The following is a 26,120-nucleotide window of genomic DNA, read 5'->3' on the forward strand; positions in this document are numbered from 1 at the left end:
ATTCGCTCCAGAGTGAAAAAAAAAAAATCTGATTGTTCAATAGATTTGTCGTCGTACAGTTGGGCTATGAATCGATATATTGATTTAGAGAATTTTGTAGCAAGAAAGGCTTTCTGGCTACAAAAGCTACTCATAAGGCTTTATGCGGACGAAGCCGCGAACATAACTTACTTTGATGTAATGCAAGTACGTAAGCCACAATTATCGAATCCATCGCAAGCAGTTCTTAAAATACTGACTGAGGTCACAGAATATTAAAAAAAACAAAACCTTTAATGTTATTCTTAATATTTGATTAAACTTGTTTTTTTGAATATAGTTATCATATTATTATCGTTTAATAAAACTGTAACTAAAGTATACAGTAATTTTGTTTGAAACTTGATTGTACGTTGTTTATGTAATTATGTATTAAATAGTATTTAAATTAACCATGAGAACAGGTTAAGGGTCTAAGTAGTTAGCACCGTAGAACTGGGAATTGTGGTCCTAAAATGTAAATTATAATTAATAATATTATATTTACTTAATAGTACATAATAAAAATAAAAGTTAACAACTCGTAAGATGACAGATTTAAAAACAATATTTTGCTTATCATAATAACACTTATCAAGTTTTACTTATTTCCATGACCTTAGCAGCAGAACTTAATATTTGCACCCTGGTGCTTGGTCTCAGAAATAAACAAAGCAGTTGTATCTACTGGGACGGAATTGTCCTTTACATAGAATATACTATTTAATAGACTTTTTATTATTAATCGCTATAATTAACTACGAGGCTCAGTGGCGAGGGGTGAATTTTTCCGAAACGAATCCCATCACAACATATAGATCCTAATATGCATACATGCGGTCTTCAAATAATTTTGATGATAATTTTACATAAATTATTAGGGTGATATAGACCCTTGGCCACTGGCGTGGATCATAAGTTACCTTTATTGCAATAAGCAACGTTGAAAATAGCTAAGCACGTAACATCTAAATTTGTTATAGATCCAAGTGGCAACCTGTGTGATGGTCGGAGCGATTTCCGATTTACTAGCTCGATTTGGATTGGCCGTTTTCACATATTTCTTCGTCGTTGACAGTAGACTGCTTTTCTTTGTTGGTACTTGCATAACAGTATTTCTTCGCATTGGTACGTATTTTGCACTCACAATTTTGCAGCTATATGTTTGTATCTGTTCATGGTTACTAAATTGTATATTTAAAAAAGAAGGTTTTATTTAGTAGCCAACGCCTATTTTTATATTCCAGAAAAACAACTTTAAAGATTATGTTTCTTAATCCTAATCAGGTCCTTATCTTGATAGAAATTATAAATTTGCATAAAATTTGGATCGCATTAATAAAATTATTTATAACCCGTTTTATTGTGGATAACTCATGCCTACTATGTAGTCGTAATATGTATAAATATTTCGCATTAACGTCTATTCGTACCATTCCGCCTAGTTTGATTTGTTCTGATCATTATGATTGAATATTAATATTATTTTGTGATAATAATCTACATATAGACTAAATGAAAAAGTTTCAATAAAAAAAAAACAAAAGCATGTATTTTTATTGGTTAAGAGTAAGCTAGTAAAATTAAAACTTAGTATAAAAACTTACAATTTACTAAATAAAATTAAACTAAAATATAAAAGAAACCATGTGTTTGTTAAAGCACTTATGTTCGCGTTAAATTATAAATATGTTGCTTGGACAGAAATGTATATGGATTTGTGTTTTTCCAAGAGAAAAATAATGTTGAAGGATTTAAGTCTTTTCGGAATTTGAATAAAAATACACCTGGTTGTAATTTTTAACCAAATTATAAACAACCGACAAGCCATTAATCTTTAAAATTCAATATTTTTTCCTTATAGTGCGATATTTAAGCCTTTATCAATTAAAATGAAACCTGATTATTAAGTCGACTTCTTTAAGATACTGAAACTATTTTATTTAATCTCTTTTCCAGGTTTAGTAGCATCCAGCGAACTGTGGTTCGTGTTCGCTGTCACGGCCATATCAGGTCTCGTCAGATGTTCAGTTCAAGTCTTGTTCCCTTTGGTCCTGTATGCAGCAGCTCCGGACAAATTTCCCGCAGCGTTGTCACTGCATATAATATTTTCAGGATTCTTAATGCTTATAGCAGATCCACTTATAGGTACGTATGTTTTGAATAAAAAAATAGTTTATTACGGATTTTTGTTTTTTATATAGTTAAAGTTATTCGTTATTTGGTTATTATGAAATTATATTGTAAACTAGTTTTTATTGGATATTGGCAATTTTACTTATAAACTTATTTAGCGTTAAGAGGTGGTTAAGAATTGCTTAAATAGCTGTTAAAAACATCACCGGTTCCTCATTTAAATCTTATTAAAAGACAAGATGGCGGGTTTTGACTTATAGCTGCTTGAGTAAATTTGTGTTTTAACTAAGCATGGCTTTGTGATATTTTTATAAGTAAGACTGATAGGGATCAATTGGCTTGGATACAAGTACTTTCTCCGTGTACGCAGGCTGCCTGCGTACACGGAGAAAGAAAGATTTTTGGTTTCTTTTAAGGCAGTCGTAATTGACAATCCAGACAGTCACTCGATCTACCCAACGGATAGGTGTTCGGCCGCGTCTTTTCCCTTCTACTTTGCGCACCACAAATAACTTGTCAAGGTTATCTGTCTGACGGCGGGCAATATGTCCAAAATTATATTATATAAGTATATTTACATAAATAAGTATAGAAATTCGATTCTAAATTTGCGGCCGTCTTGCGCGCTTGAATATCGATAAGGTAGCAGCGTAAATGTACATTGAACCTTGCATCCTCAACAAACTATTTAATCATCTCACGCAGTTTTTTTTATATATGGACATGGCAAAGTACTCCATTGCCTGATGGTAAGTGGATTGGGGTCCGATAGAAACAAATGAGTACTTGTATCCATATTAAGTACTGCTACTTAGGTACTTAAGTACATATTATACGAAATTATAAACAACAATACAACTTTATATATAAAGTTGTAGATTTATTCATAGCGTAGATCTAATGTATATTTAATGAAAAATAAACAATGAACCATAAATACAATTTCTATATAATTCAAGTAATCTGTCCTTTAATCTATTACGCTAGAAATGTCTAACAAAGTGAGAAAGGTTTATTACAAACGGTTTTATCTTAAACCAATTCACTTGTTGATTGAATAGTGATTGAGTAATTATCAGCAATTACTAGTAAACTATTTATTTTTATAATTCTTTGAATTTCTGCATGGAATACGGTCAGAAATATGCCTTGTGGAGTAAGCTTTATTTACGACAATTTTAATACTTGTTTAAAATTTATTGGGGAAGTTTATCACAAAGCTGTTGCGTGAATAAAATTAATAATATCAAATTATACTATTCAATAATTTCATCACATATTACTACTGACGTAGGTAAACGATACACTTTGTATTTTTGATATGTAAATCAAGTTTATTGTTTGTCCTACTAATATTATAAATGCGAAAGTTTGAGACGATGGATGTATGTTTGTTCCTCTTTCACGAAAAACCTACTGAGCGGATTTGGATGAAACTTTACAATAATATTAGTAATACATCAGAATAACCCATAAGCTACAATTTATAGTGATTTTGTGTTAATGAGTCTTAAAATATGATACATATCAAGTAAGTCGGAAAAAATATCCCTAAAAACTCATTCACGCGGGCGAAGTCCTGAGCAAAAGCTATTAATATATAAAGTTAAATGGTTGTTTGACAGGTAAACCGACAGTAAAATTAGCGTCAGATTCTTTATACGATTCGCTGAATGGTAAGCGATACGACCGCCCTTAAACTGTAGAAACACCATCCGACACCTTGAATTACAAAGTATTGTTTGGTATTCCATTGCACACGCCATCCTGAGACATGAAATGTTAAGTCTTAATTTGTTCAGAAATTACATTGTTACCCGGGACGCTGAGTATCCTAGTGTGCTGCCAAAATAATAATCAAGCATAGTATGTCATGGTTTATTTGTGATACTTAGCATAATTTATTTGCAAAACCTGATAATGAATGAATTAAATTAAAACGAGTCCATACCTACAAACGTACTCGTATAGGGAGAAAAAATATTACAAAAATATTTGTACAAGTTTAAAAACTTCTTGAGGATATTGACCGCGCTTATTATTTAAATAGTAATAATACCTTATTTTGCATTGTTTATACATTTTTTATGCCAACTAACGTGGTTGTATTTTGTTTTTTCCATTTAGCTAAATTGACCCGATTGATCTGAATTCATGCTTTTAAAATATAGATCTTTTGCTTTTTTATAAAAAAAAATCTTCATTGATTACATGTGGTAACCAACTCGTAAATTTGTATTTAAGTATTCGATCTTATAATGGATATGTAACCTGTATTGTTGTACTTGGAGGGGGTGAGCTAGGTATCAAATGGCAGACCCCCACAACACCCCATACATTGCAATCATAACTAATAATGCGAGCAAATCCACTGTGGTATCTTATACGTATACAAATACTATTTATTGTAATCATTGGTAAATAGAGAGACACAAGCAAGATTAATGCTTTTTCTTAAATCTATGGTGACAAGCGATCTCTTCCAGGCTACTTTTGTATGGAAAGAAACAAAAATTAAAAGTATAGACAGCATGTATTGATATTTATTAGTCGGATGTCGGGCGATATTCACGTTCTAGGTAGACCAAACAGAAAAAAAATTACGTTTCCCACGTGCTATGGATTTATGAGTTTTACAGTAATATATCCGATAAATTTGATAGGTAGAATTAAGAAGAATGAATTAAGTATATATAAAAGCGACGATAGCCTAGTTGGGTGTGGAACGGTCTGCCGAGACGAATGTCCGCAGGTTCAAATCCCAAGGGCACACACCTCTGACTTTTCTAAAAAATCATGTGTGTATTCTTTGTGAATTTATCGTTCGCTTTAACGGTGAAGGAAAAACATCGTGAGGAAACTTGCACATCTGAGAAGTTCCTCTGTAGGAATTTCGAGGGTGTGTGAAGTCTACCAATCCGCACTAGGCCAGCGTGGTGGACTAAGGCCTAATCCCTCTCGGTAGTAGAGGAGGCCCGTGCTCAGCAGTGGGCAAGTATATAATACAGGGCTGATATTATTATTTTATTATTATTAAAAGAAAATGAGGTCTTGATAACTTCTAAGTAAATGTTACTCGCCACATCTATGTATAAGCCGACCAAATACAAAAGTCAGACTAGTCTATGCTCTCAAATAAATGGTTATATAATGAGTACTATCTACAACTATCTACAATAGCTATTACGATAACTATCAAATAGTTTGACTTGAAAAATGTCTTTGATATCGTACCCATCCTGCTTAAGTTTAATTTCTGAATAGATAATAGACTCAAGTGATTTTTCTACACAATCTACGTCAATCGTATAGTTATTTTTAATTTGATATTTAAAATAAAATCTTGAACGGCGATTTTTTCTTATTATGTTACTTTGCAACCGCGTTGACATAATTATTAATTGGAATGTTAAATAAATTATTTTTAATAGGTACCTACTTATTAAATATAATTTGTGTTATTTGTTTCAGGTGTATTGTACGAGGGGACCGGCAGTTACGTGTATTGTTTCTTCGCGATGAGTTTTTGTTGTTTAATATGCGTTGTACTTTGGACTATTGAATTCTTTATGTATCGTAAAAATAGTTCTGGGATTTTATAAATAATAATCATTAATTTAATTGATATTTATAAGCCCGTGATGTGGTCGAACGAACAGTGATTTAATGAGTTTGATTTGCACATTGTAATGCATTTAGATAGTAGCTAAGATTTTATTTGTTGACCAAAATACCTTCAGAAAGAATTTCAATCAGACTTTAGACGCGAAAGAAATTTTTATTGCGTGATATTTTCTAGGTTGGATTCGTGATAGAATGACGGTAGGCTTGATAGTTATTTAATTGATTCAAACGTGTATGTATATCACCAGAACTGTCTTATGTATGGTGTTATGTTGTTCAATACAACTACTGTATCTCATTTAAGTCTCTGTGGCGGCCTTAGTAGCAGGCGAATCAGGTAACCGCTCGGGGCCTCGAGCTTACATGGGCCACGCGCGGTTGTTTGGAGGACTTTTTTTTATCTATAAAAATGTTAATCAGGGAGATTTTTGGCTCCGCTCGGGGCCTCGTCTCAGTTATTTGCGCCGCAGGGTGTCTCGTCGGTTTCGTTTTTGCTTTCGTCTAGGGCTTGGTCGCCACAGCTAAAGTCTCATGTAGATATTTACTACGCGATGCCATTATAGCATTTGGTACTAATTTAAACTTATCTCTTTTGCCTGATAGATAAAGCATCCTTTTTGATTTTTTATCTTATATTAAATTTATAGTATGCTCTCTAATCGTATATTTTATTGAGGCCGCAATCAAACCGAATTTTATTATGAATATCACCATTTAGGCGAGTAATTTATATTATTATAGAGCAATACAAAATGCGTAATTATTGATTAATTTTCCTACTGTTTGAAAGCATTGTAGTATTAGACTGTTTTGGGACTGAATTTAGAACTTCTATATTAGATATTATTCCAAGAAAGAGATAACATCAGACAGGCGGTCGGTCTTAAGCAAGGTTTAGATTAGAAAACTTTCAGAAGTCGACCTCCGCAAGCAATTTGTACTGTTTAAACGCAAGAAGGCAAGCTGACTTGTTCGAATTTTCAACCTTGCAGGACTTGTGGCAATTCGCGAGTGTATAGAACTTTTGAAATATTGCCACTAATGTAAACGGATTAGGGACGTATTGCTGCAAGAACTTGCTAGTGTAAACTTAGCACTAAATTAAGCCAAATGCTATGTGAAAAAGTGTTTTGTGTTGACTCAACATTTCAGTTGGATAAGAAAAGGTAGACTAGAGTAAAGTAAAGAGTAGCCCTTAAAAATATATTTCCAGAAAATCGGAATATTTGATGCATTGAGTCCGAACTAAAATTATAAGAATAAGTTAAAATTAATAATTAATTAGGATCAAAAATGTTAATTATTTGGTCAGTGTGTTTGTTATGAAGTGTGATGTTTTATTGATGGCATTTTGAGAAGACAATTGAGAAAATATGTTCCTACATATATTTATGTAAGTTATATTGTATATTTATTGTTCATCAAAATGTAATAATAAACAAGTGCATTCCTTACGATTTCGTTAATTTTTTAATCGATTTGTAAGCAGATACTTTTAAAATGTTATTGTATTTTATTGTAAGAAGTATGTTAATTATTATTTGTTATGAATCGATTGAACAGTTTAATGAAAAGTTAAGGTATAATTGAAAACAATAGAAAATCTTGAATAATTACTACTGATGTTATAAGAATCCTACCAGTTTAATGTAAATAAGATTTTTGTAATTCTTAGCGATAAGTAATAAATATGTAACTACTATAGAGTTGTTATTATATAAATAATATAAAAGTAATATCAGCCCCGTAGGCTATATTATATATTGTCCCACTGATGGGCACGGGCCACTTCTAGATAGAACAATTAGAAGCTTCTGAGAAGGATTAGGTCTTAGTCCACTACGCTGGCCTAGTGCAGGTCGGTAGACTTCAACCTTCGAAGTTATAAGGCATGATTTTAGGCACAGAGTAAAAGATATCAACTTGTTGCCCAGACAACACAACAGTACTATGAAATTGACACATGCTTTCACATTTTAACCCTTCAACAACTTCATTAACTTCAACGACTGTCAATTTTACTGTCGTGTAGTGTATCTCGGCATTAAGTTGATACATGCGATGATAATTTTGAAATAGCCGGTTGTATGGGGTCACCACGGTACTATGTGTGCTATTACGTAGGATAGGTACATATGTTTATAAGTTTATAACCCTGTAAGTCCTGTAGGTAACCAGCATTCTATATTGAGTACTCTTCTCTTAGCTTTTTGAACGTTAAAATCTGGTTAAAAAATTATAAATAGTAATTTAAAAAATAATTCTTTATCACTCCGTAGTCCGTACACATAATATTTAATGAGGCATATAATAGACACTCTACGCCCAGCATACTTGGGTTAAAACCACGTTAACCCAGCATACCAAGTATGCTGGGCGTAGAGAGCATGTTTTAATTGGTTAAAACCACGGTGGCTATCTCCGACGCATTAGGAACGGCTGTGGGCTACCTCTGTCATTAGATTTAGCCTGTTAGAGCTTTCATGTTTTAAAAATATTATGAATTTATAAACTTCACTATCTTACACATTAAAGTTATAGGCCAATCTGACAATAAATACTAGACATATTCAATCACGTGCAAAAGGTTATGTGAAATTATCAAAAGCAACACTTATAGAATGCTCTGTCCCAGTATAAAACTCACAACATATTGTATTACAGCGTTATAAGAAAACTAAAAAGATAATAAGTTATATAATATTTTTTCAAAATATTTCTGTAGATCACGCGATACAAAGAAGGTAAATATAAAGCAGCTCAAAACTACAGTAATTTATTTTGACGTATATCCTTTTTTGAATACGGTTGCATTTATTATCAATCATCATCATCATCATCATTTCAGCCAGGAATCGTCCACCGCTGGACATAGTCTTCCCCCATTGAGCGTCATAGGGACCGGTTCCGGGCCGCCCTCATTCATCGGACTCCGGCGACCCTCACTAGGTCGTCGGTTCATCTCGTGGGGGGCCTAGCTACTCTGCGTCTTCCAGTTCGTGGTCGCCACTCGAGACCTTTTCTGCCAGAACGGCCATAATTTCTACGAGCTATGTGCCCTGCCCGCTGCCACTTGAGTTTGGCAACTCTAAGGGCCATGTCGGTTACGTTGGTTCTCTTGCGCATCTCCTCATTTCTGATTCGATTTCGCAGGGAAATTCCGAGCATAGCCCTCTCCATTGACCTTCAGTCTTCTGATAAGGCCCATAGTGAGCGACCACATCTCAATTCCATTTATTATAGTCGACATAAAATTAAACCTGCAAAGTTTTTAAATTATATATTCGAAGTCCAGACATGTTATTATTTTAGAGTCAACTACGACTGAATCTTCTAAAAGTATGTATGTTCAAAACAATTGTTATTTAGGTATTAGTGATCCGAGATAATGTTATTCATATTGTACAATTTATGCATTATAATTCACTTAAATAAATTTCTCCGAAGTCATTATTTTTACATCTGTTAAATTAGTTTTTCTAACAATAATTGAACTTTTTGGTTTTAAGTGTAGGATTCTACATTGTTGATATATTGCATTTGTATTCTTCGCAATAAAGGCATTTATCCTCAATTAAAACTGGGGCATCTATTCTTTGCGGTCTCGCTCCGTGTGCGCTGCGCGACTGCTGCGATTTCGCGGCGAGTTCACTGACGTGAATTTGCTTACAATTCACTAGTGTGATAAGAGCCTTATAACATAACTATTCCAAATTAAAATAAAGTTATGCATCATTAGCCTCGACTTTTCCTTGAAATATTAAGGTAGGTCACAGTATGTTTTTGATATTGAGGCAGTCATATAAAATATCTCAAATGTGTTTTGACAGGTTACCTACCTTGCAATAACTGGTTTTAGAGCTAAGCTAGATTTTTTTATAATAATAGGTATATGGAATATTTTATTTAATGTACAATAATAAGAGAAAATAATAAGTGTAAAAAAATAACTTAAAATATTTCAAAACAGCAAAAACATTACATAGCCCCCGACAGATATAACCTCTAAAACTTTAAATATAAGGTCCAAAGTAGAAAGGTTGACACTATATACTTTTGACCATATAAGTTAGAGTTATGAGCTGGAAATTTTAGAGTATGTGAGGGACGTACAGATCGGGAGTGCGTGATGTACAAAAATTAAAAACCCTCTGGTGTTGAGCAGTAGAGTTAAATAAAAATGTTGTTTTAATAAATAACGATGTATAACATCCGGCAAATACAGATGAATAGTAAAAAAAATCAATTATTTTAGAGACAAAATTTGGAATTATGGTGAAAATTGCTTGAAATGAATACATTATGCGTAAATTTCGTAGGTGTTTAAAATCTCTGGTAGAATGTAGATATGTAGCCTAGGGTTACACTAGAATAATAATAATAGGAATCGTGCATCAAATATAGTAGCGATATGTAAAAAAATACGTACTGTTAACGAATGATAATTCGAATATACAAACATCAATTTTAGTAGCAATACTTAAACAATTACGTATTGTTTATGAAAATACTCTATCATACAAATATACGAAAATATTTTAAGATTCAATCTGGTTTATAACTAATAAACCAGACTGCTATTATTTCCGACATTTGTGACAAATATGTCTGTATATAGTGCCGGATTTGTTTTGTATAATATACTATATTATAATAATTTAAATATACACTGTTTAAAGTAATAATTTTACTATTATAAAGTTTCTGTTACGGGTCTTTTGTTACAAATAATACAAAACTAAAATACCTAGACTATTTCGCTGATGTGTTGACACCTTTAATCACATGATGGGACAAATGAATCCCGGTAAATAATATATGCACTTTACATCTCATTGCTTATCTATTAGGTAACGAAATTATGTACCTACTTAGTACACCTAATGGACTAGTAATAGAAGTAACCGCATTCAAAACTATATTATAATACACACATTCATGCCTTTTACTCTCGAAGGCACTACCGGTGCACACACTTTGCGTCGTGTACTCCGTCCCATGATGTTATAAGGGACGAGCATATCGTAGCAAATCGCAACATCACTTTGCCCGACCCGGGGTTCGAACCCGAGAGTCTCAGCACTGCAGTCGTACCGTAATACAACTATGCCATTAAGGCAGTCAGTCAATTATAGCGATATCTATGTAAATTATCCGAACGCCTTTAATAGCTTTAAACATAGTTCTCATTGATATAAATATTATTACATTAACATTTGTTTGACAATAAACATGGCCTTTGGTCCCTTTTAAAACATTAATGGGCCATAATCATAAAAATCACATTAGATGTATTCCACTAAATTTTAAAATTAGATGTCATTTATAATTTTTTGATGTGCCTATTATTCAGAAATATCATTTTATATTTTATAACCTAAAAATAATTAGTTTAAAAGCTTTTTAAAACATCAACGTCATTATACATTAATAACAAAACATTGACTTCATAATACATTAAAAACAGGAATACTACTAATTAAATTGTTTGCATATTTATCTTTAGTAAATTTATTTTATTAATTATCATCATATCGTTTTTCCCTTACAAGGGTAGGCAGGAGTCTTGTCACAGCTATATTTCGCCATCTATATCTGATTTTTATGTGGTAAGGAGAACATTATGAAGAAAATTTAAGTAAAAATTTTGCAAATAGTAACGCTAATAACTACGAGCAGAACATTATTCAAATTTTAGTATCATTTAGAAATACTGTGTCGTATACTCTATAGTTCATTATTTTATTCACATATAATGACGCCTTTTTTGACGGTTATCGAATTTCCCGCTCTCACACATTACAATTCTTGTGAGCCAGGATCAGCAGTGGCACGCATTTTATGACACAAACCGGTGAATCTCGGCGAGTCTCAGGGAACTCTAATTTGTCTTTATCCTGCAACAACATTAGTCAAATAAAAAGATAGGGAAGAGTAGAAAATATTAATGGCCAACTTACCTCTACAGCAAAGCGGGAGACAAAATAAGGGGTTATGGGGTAGTGGGGCAGAGATGCAATCAGTGCATCCACATTTTGCTACGTTTATTCTATTCCGTCAATAATATTATAAGGGGAACTTATCGCCTTATTGGGTACAAATTCAAGGCTGAAATTGAATAGACCCAACATCACTGCTCGACCTGGGATTCAAATCTTTGCATTAGAGTTCATAATGCCGGTTTTTGTAAATTAAACCTGCCAATATTCAACCCAACAATCAAGTTATGTATAGCTAATTTGATACATTTCTGCATAGTAATTGAGGTCTTACTACAAAGTTATTGTTACTTGTATTTATTTTAGTAGTGATTACGGCTAATTCGTATAATTACTGACTCACTATAAGAGGAAGAGGGTATTTTTCAAGCAATATCGTAATTATGTAACCACGCACGCAGAGCATATTATTTTTAATAGGCGCCGTAACCTTGATATTTTATTAATGTTATGGCATGGAGGTGATGATATTTTTTAGGAGAACAAGCATTCCTCATCTACGAATAAAATACTCATTTTCTCTTTTACCCATAAGTAATATATTATAAAAAAACTTATTTTCATCTGCTATCTGTATTCCACACCAAAGTCTGGAGCATCTTGTAGCAGAGTAAATATTTATTTATTATATAATCGGTAACCTGCCTGGCATCAGACTTCAGCATCAGTTTGGCGGATCATGTTCCAACCAAAAAGTGCTCATGTATAAAGTTTAGATTCGTTACACAACCTCCTATTTGTGGCCACAAACTAAAAAAAATCATAAACTTTTTAAATACTTTCAATAATTTCAATCCTGCGTTTTTTCGCCTATAAATGTTAAGGTCAATATATTTACGTCATTTTAGTAATTGTTAAAATATCTTATGACATACACTACTAGTTTTTAATTAATAAAAATAGAAAAAATAGCATTATCTGCTGCCACTACTGAACACATATTTAACAAAAAACAAAACGTTCTCATAAAATTATCCCAAAATAATGGTAATTATTGGTCAAAAGTTCCATTGAATCATAATTATGGTTTTCTCATTTAAATTAGTCAATTCAGACAACTTAATAGTTTTTACTATTTCTTGTTGTAATTTATTAAATAATCATTTCTTACGTACATTTAGTATTCATTAAAGAAGGTCAATCTATCGTGTGATCTACATAGAAAGTATTTGTTACTTACTATAACTGTGTCCATAATTTTATGCATTTACATTTTTTACATTGTCATTTACATATAAATAAAATTTTGTTTGCATACTTATAATGTCTTACCTCTCTAAAATATGCTATGTCTTTTAATTACATACAACTATTGGAGGTACCTATAGTCTTAGAAACTATATGTGACGACGTAACAATACTTTATGACGCTGCTGTGTTTGAATAAAATTTTCCTCTGGGTTCTATTCTCAATCTAAAACCATCAGCTCTTTTCAGAATAATGTCAGCTAACAATTCAAATTTTTCCTCTGGTACTTCGGATATGGTCTTGTAGTTCCGCAAAATGGTGGACAGCAAGATTTTCAATTTTAGCAGAGCGTATTTGCGACCTGTAATTTTATGAGAAACTTTTATAAATATCTGTCGCTCGAGTGATTATATTTTAACATAATGTTTGTGTACTTAATAAATTTATATTATATAGACAGGAGTGCGAGGATGTTTTGTTGGTAATGTTGGTTAGTCGATCGTGTTGAATTATTTCATCATCGTGTTTATACACGGAACAATAATAATGTCTTATGATTACGAGAATGTTAGACGACCATTTTAGGTTATTCGAAAGTGTTCAAAACGTCGGGAGAAAATAATATAAAAAACCGCGATAAAATCCTAACATAGTTTTCAATAAACACGCAACGTCATTAATATAAAATCTTATTGAGCGACATGACCTGCCCTCCTCAGTAGTATAACAAAACATGCATTTTATAAATTAAGATATTGAAACCCATATGATTTTTATTAATTGTTGTTTAGGTTAATATTAGAAAAAAATATGTTTCTCAAATGTTATTCCCTCAAATAAGATATAAAATAATTTACCAACACAGCTCCTAGCTCCAGCACTGAACGGTATGAAGCTGTAGTAATGTCGGTTCCTCGTATTCTCCGGTAGAAAGTTGTCCGGATCGAATGTGTCAGGGTTCTTGAAGTGTTTGGGGTCTCGATGAACCTTGTAAAATGCGAGGACCACGGTAGAACCCGCAGGCAGGATGTAGTTATTTGTCACTACGAATTATATGAAAGTAGAATAATAGATATGCGTCAATACAATGTTTATTATACTACTAGGTTTTGCTCGCGGCATGGTCCGTGTGAAAAGTAGTTCACGCTACAAAAGTATCTAAAATACGATAGTGATTAATAGCACCGATGTACGAAGCCAGTGACATCCATTTCAATATTAGAAGAATTTCTCGTGAAAAATTCTTTTAATATTGAAATAAGAAATTACCGCGATAAAAAGCCTATGGAGTAATCCAGGATATGGTCTATTCGTGTGCTAAATTTCATCCAAATCCGTTCAGATGGTTCTGCCTTTACTTCTAACAAATATTCAAACATTTTCACAAACGTACGCATCTATATATATATATATAAAAGAAAGTGGTGTTAGTTACACTATTTATAATTCAAGAACGGATGAACCGATTTGCCTGAAAATTGGTGGAGAGGTAGCTTAGAACCAGGAGACGGACATAGGATACTTTTTATCCCGTTTCCACGGGAACGGGACGTGACATAAGACGCGGTATAAGAAAGCAAAATTTGGTATGGAGATACTATAAGACCCTGGGAAGGTTATAGGCTACTATCCCGGGAAAATATATAGTGGGACTTCTACCCCGGAAAACTCCTTCACGCGGGCGAAGCCGCGAGCAAAGGCTAGTTTATAATATTAATAAGATAAGAAGTAATATACGATTTACAAAGTTGATTTAAGTATTACTTGAGCTTATCTACTTATGAAATTCCACGTATGGTTTTGGTTAGTTCATAGTGTATATTGTTAGAAAAGTCTATTTGACAATAGTCCAATACGCTGGTCATTCAAGCAAGTCACACAAGTATAAACGATTTCTATACGTACCAATTTTAACATCTCGTTTTAGTTCTCTAGCGATAGCTGGCACAGGCGGATATAACCTCAAAGATTCCAGAATAACTCTTTCCAAATACTTCATATTTAACGTATCAGCAAAGGTGGCGGGACGGTCAGAATCACCGAAAATCTCGTGCAATTCGTCGTATACTTTCGTTTGTATATCTTGGTATATGCCTAAGAGACATAACACAAAACTGGAGGCGGCAGCTGTTGTGTCATGGCCCTGAAAGAGTTTAAAAGAATCATTTTATTTATAAAAACTGGGATTTTTTGAGTAAACAAATAATTCTCATAACGTTTATTCCTCCTAGCTGAATTACGGCCACGGCGGCTAATCTCTACGAGGGTCAATCAAGTACACAAGATATATTATATTGCACAAGGTGTGCGCAAAATACAGGTGCATTCTCTATTCCTTCACTCTCATAGTCCAGTTAGACCTAAATCCGGCATGACAGGAGAAAAATCTGGCGTCGGACCAACGGTCTCACGTGCTTTCCGAATTACGGGGACATCACACCCCTAATTTCCTGGCTTCGTGTTGGTACTGAGTAATTTGTAAGATGAGAAACCTAGTCACAATTATTTTTGGCATGACCCGGGATTCGAACCCAGAACCTTAGCGCGGTAGTCGTACTCGTATTACACACAAATTACAACTACGTCACACACGCAGTCAATCAGTCTTTCTCTCCCAAAAATTGTGAAAGTTATTTAACCTCAAACATGATGGTGTCTACTTCTTCTTTAATTTCTTCGTCACTTATTAGGTTTGTTCCATTTTGCGCTGATTCTATCATCAAATCAAGAAATGGGTATCGTTTCTTTTCGCCTAAAAATAAAAAAAGCATGTATCGATAAAATTTATTGTATCGATTATTAAAATTGTAAAAGGCTAGTAAATGAAATTGCCCCTGATCATCTCCAAAACCAAAGTAGTTGTGGCCGTTGAGATGTTACCGATCAAAGTCAAATATTCAAGTGAAACGATGCGTATATAATATACACCGTGATTTTATAGTCGTTTTGGAAATAAAATGTGGTAACTTAGAACAATTTGTAGATCCAAAAAAATAGTGAATTAATTATACTGTATAGTTATCAAATAAAAAAAAATGATTTTGATAATATTTTTCACTCGTTCGGATTTGATAATGATAGTAACGTTGCGACAGTTAATTCATAGTAATGAATGGCACCGATCGTAGTGATCGTACTAGTACGTGAGATTTAATTGCATTACTATGAGTTTTTAGTTATTATTTGTAAACAATAGTTTTAATGTTTATAAAAAAAATATTTTTATTTATTACATTGTCATTTTTTTAAACTCTATTATTGATACGGAATTTAAAATTTTCGGTTCCAAAACGACTATAAAATCACGGTATATTATAAATTATGTACATAACATTTTGGACCTCTATGTATGAAAATAACTTTTGGGACATACCAATATCATTTTCATCGTTAAAGTCCAAGTCGTCGTGGTATCCTTTGAATATAGTGTCAGATAGTGTTTTCTCATTGTTGACTAACAGTTCATTTGTTTCGTTTGTTTTCGTGAGTTCTTCAATAGTGAGATGAATTATACCCTTAGCTTTATTCTCCAAATAAATCTCTTTCTTGTTTTTAATTACCTGCAGTTTTTGGAAGTTAATTTGGTTTTTAATCAAAATCGCATTAGGAAATGTAAATAGGTTCAAAATATAGATGTTTTTAATGTTATTTTCTCACCTTACGTGTAAATCCATGAATAATGTTCAACAGCTCAAGTTGTTTTTTATAAAATGGCGACAATTTAAAAAGTGCATCAATTCGTAACCAAAATTTGTATTGTCTTTGGTGAATGATGTCACACATTCTGTAAATCATGTTAATTCCATTGAAGAAATTCTAAATAAATTATGTTATAATAAATGCACGTAATGTCATTGTAAATATTGTGTACTTGCTTGTGAAATAATAACTTAGGGCTTACTTCATTACTGATACTCCGTAATCGAAGCTAGATTTGTCTTCAACTCTTCTGGTAATACCCATGGCGGTCTCTAAAAATATCAAGGATACAAAACTATTGTAAATTGAATGTATTGACTATATTACACAACTACTTACCCAGCAAAATGTCTACAGTCACATCGTTCATGTATTCATGTATGTCAAAGGTTCTTCCTATTTCAACTTGCATTTTTTCAACGACTTTCTTGCTCTTGCTGTTAAATACATCAATAAAAGATTTGAGAATGTTGATATGAAACGTTGGAGCAATCATTTTGCGATGGGAACGCCATTTGTCTCCTGCAAAGCACATTTTTTTTACACCATTTTATCATCGTCATCAGCCCGTTGCAGTCCACTGCTGGACATAAGCCTCTCCCAAGGTACGCTACAGAGCCTCCTGTTGCTGCCGGCCCTTATGTGCAATTCGTCCCGCCATCTGGCCTGAGGGTGTCCCATGCTACGTTCATTTTTATATATTATCAATAAAAATGGTAAAAAAGATGATAATGATCTTACCTGAGCTGATTAGTAGCCCGTCACCAAGCCAGGGCTTAAAAAATCTATATTCAGCAGATTTATCAATATGGATTTGACTGTCAAGAATAATTTCGATATCATCAGCGTCCAGAAGGAATATAATCAATTTGGAACCCAACCATGCGCGTATTACACTTCCGTATAATTTGGCATACTGTAATGCCAGAGATACAATCACTGTAAGAAAATACTTTATTTTTTACAATAAATAGGCAATATGGATTACCGCATTCAATAGGTTCGATTAAAGAACTTGTTATTCATAGATAATTAAGTGTTAAGGTTGCTGTCTAGTGTTAGTGTAGTCTGCTAAATTGGCGTTTTCAATTTGTAACTCATAGTAATATTAAATGCGTGTAACAAATGTTTAAGATTTTAAAAATTATCTTTATATATTATTTGTTTAAAATACCTATCGTCATAAATTCAATAGAATTTTACCGTGTATTATTTTCCTCTACAATATACATACTTATAATTAATATTATTACAGTTTCGGGTATATTAGTAGTAATTATACAAAATAAGTAGACTTGAATATAAGGTTCCCAGGTTTGTTGATACATTAACAGCCGCCTTCCATTTATTAGCTATCGTGAAAATACAATATTAACGGGTTCTCTTACAGTTGGGCTCCTTTCTTATCGCCATTAATGCATTGCCAAATATTGGTAATGCCTTTGGTCCCGGAATTTTGTCTCCCAGTTTGTAGAATCTAGAATTACGTTGCCATCTGTGTACTATCCAAATTATAGTTGCCAGCAAGAGAAGTGAATAGAATATTAGACGAGAAATTATTTGGTAACCCTCAATTTCATTCAGTGAAAACATGGTTCTGAAATATGTATAGATTTATTTAATTTGTGGGCAGAAAAAGATATCATTCCATGTATTTAGATAATATTCTCACCAGATTTCTTGAATGTATACAAAAAAAGTAGCAATCATTTAATTTGTGATCTCCAACGTATATGTAAAAATTAACAGTACATTCTATATATTCACTTTATTTTTTCGTGTTTCAAGTACAGTTATATTCCTAGGACTAGCAAAATTATTGTTATCGGTAAATGTGTGCATATAGCAATTTTGTATAAAGGATGTATCATTACGCACACGCAATTTTCGAGCAATCGTGTTAATGAAATTATCTTGTATAATTTGTAATTATAGCTTATTAGGTGTTGCTCGCGGCTTTGGCCGCGTGAAGTCTTCCCCGCTACATAAGTCTCTAAAATACTATACGAAGCCAACACCATCTATTTAGAAATCAGAGTAAGAGATTGTTTTATCGATGTGAGAAAATAAGCAGGATAAAATCTGGTGTTAGTGCCTATGTGTTAATCTAAGAAATGTTCTACCCGTGCGCCAAATTTCATCCAAATCCGTTAAGTAGTTTCTGTGATAACTTCTAGCAAGCATAGAAACATCCAAGCATGGAAATATTTTCACAAACTTGCCCATTTATAATATTAGTAACAGTGATATAAGATTATTTTAATTTTAAGTTCAACTGTTTTTAGTTATTCATGCAGTTCATTAATATAGTTAGTAGCCTGAATGAAAACAGTACGTTGTGCGTACATGTTCTGCGCGATAGGCTTTGTGGTTTTTGTATTAAACTGTGTTTCAACTTTCGAATTCCAGACCTGACCAAAGCTTTTGTGAATTTTTTAATCATAAGCACATCCGAGTTGCCTGTCATTGGAATTTGTGCCGAAGTAATAGGTTTGTTCCATATCACTTTATGAGGCAGAGTATATGCTTATGAAATGTTGGGGGCTCTAGTATTGCTTCTATCTCTTTAGGGATAAAAGCGTCAGTTTGTAAATGAATCTGTTCCATGGTTATGGGTTACTAATGTAGACAAGAACTAGTTTTATGTGACGTATCGTTGTATCTGTGATCCCATCACTCGTTGGGTAAAAGTTGTAATTTGATAGCGTTTTTAGCGATTGGTTTTACATACATTTATTGTTTTATTGTTTCCAATTATTGTTTTATACATATTTCTTTTAATAAATCTGTAAGTACAAAAATTTAAGAAAGTCACAGACATTTATTTTCATGCAAGATAACAATGAAGTTTTGTTAACAAATATGTCAATTAATGAAATACATTTCATGTATAGACCTAAGTATATTATGTTTATTGAAGTTGGATAATTTATTTATTATTTAATAAATATTTTTTAAGGACATAAGTATGTTAAGTTAATGTGACAATAATATTGCGGGCTTTCTGTTACAAGGTCCTATAAACAATTTTACTTATGTTGCAAAAAGTGATAACTAATTTATATGTCAGTAAAAATTAGAAAAGACTATAAGTAATTCATAATTATCCCTTCATTTATTTATCTTACGAGATTGTTGGAAATTTTCATTGAAAAACACTTAGAATTTTGTGATATATAATTTAATTTGTACATAACACAGAACTTTGTCATAGTAAGCAAGCGAGATGACATTTGAAATGAAAGTAAACAGGTTAATGTTGCATCCATATTAGACCCTTATGGAACATAATTGCTTAACATAACTATTATACCAATTCAGAGCAATTAGACAGGAAAAATCTACCAAGATATTATGCGAAGACCGATATTAGATTGATTTGAAGTATATATGAAATCTAGTTCTCCTATTAACGTCTGTATTTACGCTGCAGTAGACTGAACTCGCTTCCTAGGTTCTATCCTCATTCTGAAACCGTCGGCTCTCTTCAGAATGATGTCGGCTTGTAGAGAGAATTTCTCTTCAGGTATGTCAGATACACTCTTGTAGTTACGCAGTATTGTTGAGAGTAGAATTTTCAGTTTCAGTAAAGCATATTTGCGGCCTGAAAGGTAGAATTAATTTGAATATTGCATTTCACACAAGTATATCTTGCATTGCTTTCCATAATATTTTACAACGTGCTTATTTTTTTTATTTCATCTAGTTTAAGAAAGATTTTTTTAAGTGAGAGTTACTTAAATCACTTTCTTGACAAAGTTTGATATTTCATCAAAGCATGCAAAAATAAAGAAGGTTTTGTTCAACTAATTATAAAAATTGAATACCAGGACTACATAAGTAAACTATTACGAAATTATGGGATATAAGTAGAAACATAATAAAGATATAGTGAGTATAACGCAACATTGCTAGTGGTAGAATATATTTTATATCCGCCCAGGTAGCGACCACCATACACAAGGTGTTTAAACCCGCCATAGCGGCCCACGTAACTGTGTCGCGTTCCGGAATCACTCAGTCTATACCCGGTTCTAACAGGCCGGTGTCAACTGCCGTGGGTTAATCATCTCTAGTCAGTCGACATGCTTTTGGACGCCACTCTTATCATCAGGTGCAGAGGGGTCATTTGCCAAAATCCAGGACTTACCGACGCAGCTTCTAGGTCCAGCGCTGAACGGTATGTAGCTATAGTAGTGGCGGTTCTGTGTATTCTCCGGCAGGAAGTTGTCAGGGTCGAACTTATCCGGGTTATTGTAGTATTTCTCGTGGCGGTGGATCTTGTATGTACCCACTACGACCGTACTGCCCGCCGGGAGGACGTAGTTTTTGGTGGCTGTAGTAAAAATAATTTCGAATTGATTCTTAGTTGGAAGTAATGTAAGAAAGATATAATTGTGATAGTGTGTTGGACAAAAGCATTACTTTAACATTGTATATAACACCACTTTTTTATAAATTTTATAAGAATTAAAAAAAAAAATAACAATTACTGTACAGGATCGGTAAACATAAAATGTGTGTATGTACATATATTGTATAGTATGATCAAATAACTACAGAGAAATGTAAACGATAAGTCACTCGATACGACTATAATATAACGCGTACATTCCTGCCACGGGTACTGCTGAAAAGTACTTACGAATTTTCACGTCGCGTTTCAACTGTCTAGCAATGATTGGTACTGGTGGGTACAATCTCAAAGACTCCAGGATGACTCTCTCCAAGTACTTCATTTTGAGGGTATCGGCGAAGGTGGCGGGGCGGTCGGAGTCTCCGAATATCTCGTACAGCTCGTCGTACACTTTGTCTTGTATGTGCTGGTGTATGCCCAGCAGGCACAGAGTGAAGCTGGAACCAGCGGCTGTTGTGTCATGACCCTGAGGGTATAAATTATTTTATGCTATTTGTTCCATGATGTTTCTTTTTCATAAATAAATTGTTGGCTTGCGACTCTGTCTCCGTGAAAGAGCTATCCATACTTAAAGTTGTAAGTTGTGTTTACACTATTTAGTAATAATCCAAATCATCATCATCATCAGCCACAGGATGTCCACTTCTGAACGATGCCTTCCCCAAAGATTTTAAGATAGACGTATTAGACGCTTATCAAATTAATAAAAATCCAAATACCTTCATCAAAGTTCATATGTTTAATATAAGTAAGATTACCTCAAACATAATTGTATCTACTTCTTCCTTGATTTCGTGGTCGGTAATTTGATTTGTACCATTTTGAGCTGATTCTATCATGAGGTCTAGGAAAGCAAGACGCTTCTTCTCACCTACAAAAAAAAAAATGATAGATTACTTGAATGTAATTATATATCAAACGTTAGTGGATAATGCATTAAATATGATAAGAGCCACCGATATGTATAGGTAATTACTGTGAATTTTGATGGATGCAATTAGAAACACAAAACATTATCTAATTTGCTGTAAGACATTGAACTCAAACAGTGTTTAGCTAGTGCCTGCAATCGTGATCTATAGGTCACGTAAGTAATAATAAGGAATGCATCAGTGACTTACTTGTATATTTGTCGATTTTTTATTATCAAAGAATAACTTGAAAAATATACGACTTACCGATATCATTTTCGTCATTAAAGTCCAAGTCGTCTCGATAGCCCTTAAAAACAGCGTCAGAGAGGGTTTTTGCAGAATTGGCTAGGACATTTTCATCTGATTCTACATTTCGCGTGAGTTCCTCAATAGTAAGCGGAATAATACCTTTAGCTTTATTTTCTAAATATGTCTGCTTCTTGCTTTTAATTACCTAAAAAAACTCTCCTTTTAGTAACGTTTTAACTTCGAATCATATCAAGGTAATAACGATTCTAAATGTTACCTTATTTGTAAGACCGTGAATAATATTCAAAAGGTTAATTTGCTTTTTAAAGAAGGGCGTCAGTTTGAAGACAGCATCAAAACGCATCCAGAATTTGTAATGCCTCTGATGGATGATGTCACACATCCTAAAATAGTAATTGAACAGTTTTCATTTAAATGTAATTAAACTAAAACGATCCAATAATAACGATAACAGTTCGGAGATAATCATGATTTTCATAAAAAATAGCAACGTGCATATTGTATGACTTTTTAACACAGAAAAAATATTTTTCATCTAGGTGTTGCAACACATAAAACACACCCGTTTTAAAACCTTCTATGTAGGTAATAAAATTGTTATTAGTCTAAATAGATCTTAAATTATATACCCAATGTTTACGTGAGTGAAATTTCGCAGATAATCTTGAATACTTACTTCATAACAGCCATTGCATAATCAAAGCCAGATTCATCCTGAGTTTTTCTAGTGATGCCCATAGCAGTTTCTACAACAAAATTGAAATAATGTTAGTATGCACAAACAACACATAATTTATTTATTTAATGTAAGATGTAATCACCCAATAGAATATCCACAGTGACCCCGCTCATATAGTCGTGGACGTCGAAGGTTTTTCCTACTTCTGAGCGCATTTTCTCAACGACATTTTTGCTGTTTTGGTTGAATACACTAACGAAAGACTTCAAAATATTGATATGAAATGTAGGAGCGATCATTTTTCTATGAGACCGCCATTTTTCACCTGCAAATTAAATTAAATAATACTAATAAACATGATATAGTCAATGTAATAAGTAAGACAAACTAGTAAAACAGAATTTCGATATTACACGGCTGCGTAGTATTTTTGCAGCCACAGTGCATTGAGCAATAAGGATTGTGTTCCAGTTTGAAAAGCATTGTAGCCTATATTTATTGGGCATTCATATCCTTGACACCAACTGTCTCAGTCAGTGAACACAAATCAGTTCTATAACTATTGTAAAACAGTGATCTGTTTCTGCTTCTGTAATGCTATTATTTTTGGGCAGGCGTAGTGCTATCAGAAAATTATCCTGCTTATCTATCCATTTATATCTATAGAAAAGATATTAAACGTACCTGAACTAATAAGTAATCCTTCACCAAGCCAAGGTTTGAAAAATCTGTACTCTGTGGACTTGTCTATGTGTACGTGGCTGTTGAGGATGACCTCCACATCATCAGCATCCGTGAGGAAGACAATGAGTTTGGAACCCAACCACACGCGCACGACGTTACCGAATTGTTTTGCGTAGTTCAAGCCCAAGTCTACCAGTTCTGTGCGGTAAGGAGATATGTTGAAATAGTTGTCGAAGTATTTTTGTATCAAGTGAGACAAGTGTAAATGTGAAATTTATGTGCACCCGTTAATTATTCAATAATACATTTAACGATTCATCAGTCTAAATTCAACAGTCTTAGATCAGATAAAAAAATATAACAAATTTATGATTGTTAAATGAAAACTGTATGTATGTATATATCTGTAGAATATTTGTTTTTATCTATTTTTAACACGCTTTTATTAGCTTGGGTTGTATCTATGTATGTAACGGAATCTTTGAGCTCTATTTTCACCAATTTCCAGAAATCTGATTAATTTGAAACTTTACACACGTATCAAGGACCGATGACAATGCAATAATTTGATAAGAGTTTCCTATTATCCTTATTAGGACCGCTAGGATTAATAAATTCTTTTATAGATCCGCTGTGAAAGAGTAAAAGAGATAGAGCTAGCGCGCGATTTGCTCATGCCTGCGGTTTCGGACTTACTCTGTCGGACTCGCTCGGGCACTAGGCACAGCACAACGGAGGCCGAAACGTTTTCAGTATAGTTGCGTTCTCACCTTCTTCATTCCTTATACACGCGTAGGTACTGATGAATCTAATACTTCACGCTTTTTACTCTGAGTTAAATTATTCTGTTAATAACTTCAAGTTTATTATAATTTTATTTTGAGGTACTTAACTATGATTGATCCCTCAACCTTCTACTAGTGTAATATAAATTCTTTGTACTTAGAAATTATTTTCTCCTTTTTAGTTCGATTAGCAATAAAAGCGTGTTTTTTTAGTTTTTTTAAACTATTATTTTTTAATTTAACCAGGTTATTGTGAAATAATCTAAATATTTGCTTATCCTTACCATGAGGTTTCTTTTTAAGGACTATCAACGCATTTCCAAACAACGGTACTGCTGCAGGGCCAGGTATTTTCTCGCCAAGTTTGTAAATATGTGATTTCTGTTGCCATCTGTATAAGATCCAGAATCCCGAGGCAAGAAGTAGAAGAGGATAGAATATTAAGCGAGAATTGACATGGTAGCCCGTGGACTCGTCCACAAACGACGTCATATTACTGTAAATAGTTCAAAATATTGTTATAAAGATCAAATAAAAAAATCCTAAATTTTAAATTATATCAGCTAAGAAGCGTAGATCTACAAATTTATAAAGCTGTTTTTTAATTGTATTAGATTATGTTATAGATTTTGTCTTACCTAACTATACTATATTGAACCGTTTTATATTATCATGAATGGATTCTTCGTTAAATCTGAAACAAAAATGCATGTGTCATATTTTGTTTGATTACCTATGTGACTAAAAGTACGAGGGTATTCAGATATTATTTATATAAAACATATGTTAACGCCTTTAATATTATTTAAGGCGAATCGTTTTCTATATTAGACCCAAATATCGTAAATCGTTCATAAATTTCAAACTACGAAATTTAAACCTCATTTAGATAGAGCAATTATCTTGCAGCGCAGGTGCGCGGTTTATAAAGACATAAAAAAGGTGCCACCTCTAAACAAAACAATGATCGTAAATGAATCTTTGACAAATATTAAAGTCAAATACGACAAAATTACATTAAAGAAAAAATTACATCGTATAAACAGTCGTAGAGAACAAGAAAGTTGCTCAGCGATTCTTGTATGACATAACCGCATGCGAGTTTTTGGTTATCGCCTGTGGCTGAATAGTATGCGCTTATTGGAACTCTTATTGTTAAGTGTATGGAGATGAATTAGACCAAGCACCCGGCCTAATTTGAGTATTATTTTGTTGTGATGCGCCAACCCTAAATTGGAGTATGGTAAGGGCAGAAGGATATTTAATGATTGATAAAATTAATGTTTAAGGATGAAAATATCTTATCGAATATTTGAACAAAATAAATTCAGTAAAATATTTACCTATTTTTAATCCCACAATGACTCCACTTTTCAGAGCCGTCAATAATAAGCGACTGGCGAAAGTAATTAATTACCAACACATTTTATACATTGACATATGACTTCTCGTTATAATACAGCGTTTCTGTCATTGCTTACATATTAATTGCTAATGTTGCTTATGTCGAATCATGTTTGTCAACGCATATGGGGTGTCCCGAAAAATTGTTGCAAATATTATATTTTTAAGGTATGGTAAAGTGAATCGATTCGACATCCTGGATTGGAAATCTTTGGGACGACTCATTTTAGCAGGCCTCCAGTGATTTGTGATGGTTATTATAATAAATATTTTTGTTTTGTTCAGGATATTTTTTCGTCGTT

General features: G+C 33.1%; 3 protein-coding genes across 3 annotated transcripts in view; 1 reads left to right on the forward strand and 2 right to left on the reverse strand.

The window, feature by feature from the left end:
- The window catches only part of LOC115443974 (monocarboxylate transporter 7), a 34,690-nt gene extending 25,446 nt beyond the window's left edge, over positions 1-9,244 (forward strand). The window contains exons 7-9 of the mRNA XM_030169589.2: positions 1,002-1,146; positions 1,978-2,166; positions 5,626-9,244. Coding sequence (XP_030025449.1) covers positions 1,002-1,146; positions 1,978-2,166; positions 5,626-5,756 — 465 coding nt within the window. The 3' untranslated portion in view covers positions 5,757-9,244. The remainder of the gene's footprint in view (positions 1-1,001; positions 1,147-1,977; positions 2,167-5,625) is intronic.
- A 2,646-nt stretch (positions 9,245-11,890) lies between these two features.
- Positions 11,891-18,078, reverse strand: LOC115443958 (cytochrome P450 4g15). Its single transcript, XM_037441494.1, has 10 exons — positions 18,054-18,078; positions 17,407-17,604; positions 17,005-17,187; positions 16,868-16,937; positions 16,624-16,750; positions 16,340-16,526; positions 15,606-15,718; positions 14,872-15,109; positions 13,824-14,009; positions 11,891-13,327 (listed from the first exon to the last, which is right to left on the reverse strand). Exons 1-10 carry the CDS (start codon positions 18,076-18,078, stop codon positions 13,140-13,142), a joined length of 1,515 nt encoding a protein of 504 aa, XP_037297391.1. The 3' UTR covers positions 11,891-13,139.
- A 1,752-nt stretch (positions 18,079-19,830) lies between these two features.
- LOC115443975 (cytochrome P450 4g15) lies at positions 19,831-25,866 on the reverse strand. Its single transcript, XM_030169590.2, has 12 exons — positions 25,758-25,866; positions 25,053-25,108; positions 24,699-24,910; positions 23,630-23,827; positions 23,088-23,270; positions 22,943-23,012; positions 22,523-22,649; positions 22,261-22,450; positions 21,841-21,953; positions 21,311-21,548; positions 20,816-21,001; positions 19,831-20,269 (listed from the first exon to the last, which is right to left on the reverse strand). Exons 3-12 carry the CDS (start codon positions 24,904-24,906, stop codon positions 20,088-20,090), a joined length of 1,695 nt encoding a protein of 564 aa, XP_030025450.1. The 5' UTR covers positions 24,907-24,910; positions 25,053-25,108; positions 25,758-25,866; the 3' UTR covers positions 19,831-20,087.
- Positions 25,867-26,120: the final 254 nt, after the last annotated feature.

The sequence above is a fragment of the Manduca sexta genome, chromosome 22 (genome assembly GCF_014839805.1).
Source record: "Manduca sexta isolate Smith_Timp_Sample1 chromosome 22, JHU_Msex_v1.0, whole genome shotgun sequence".
Lineage (NCBI taxonomy): Eukaryota > Metazoa > Arthropoda > Insecta > Lepidoptera > Sphingidae > Manduca > Manduca sexta.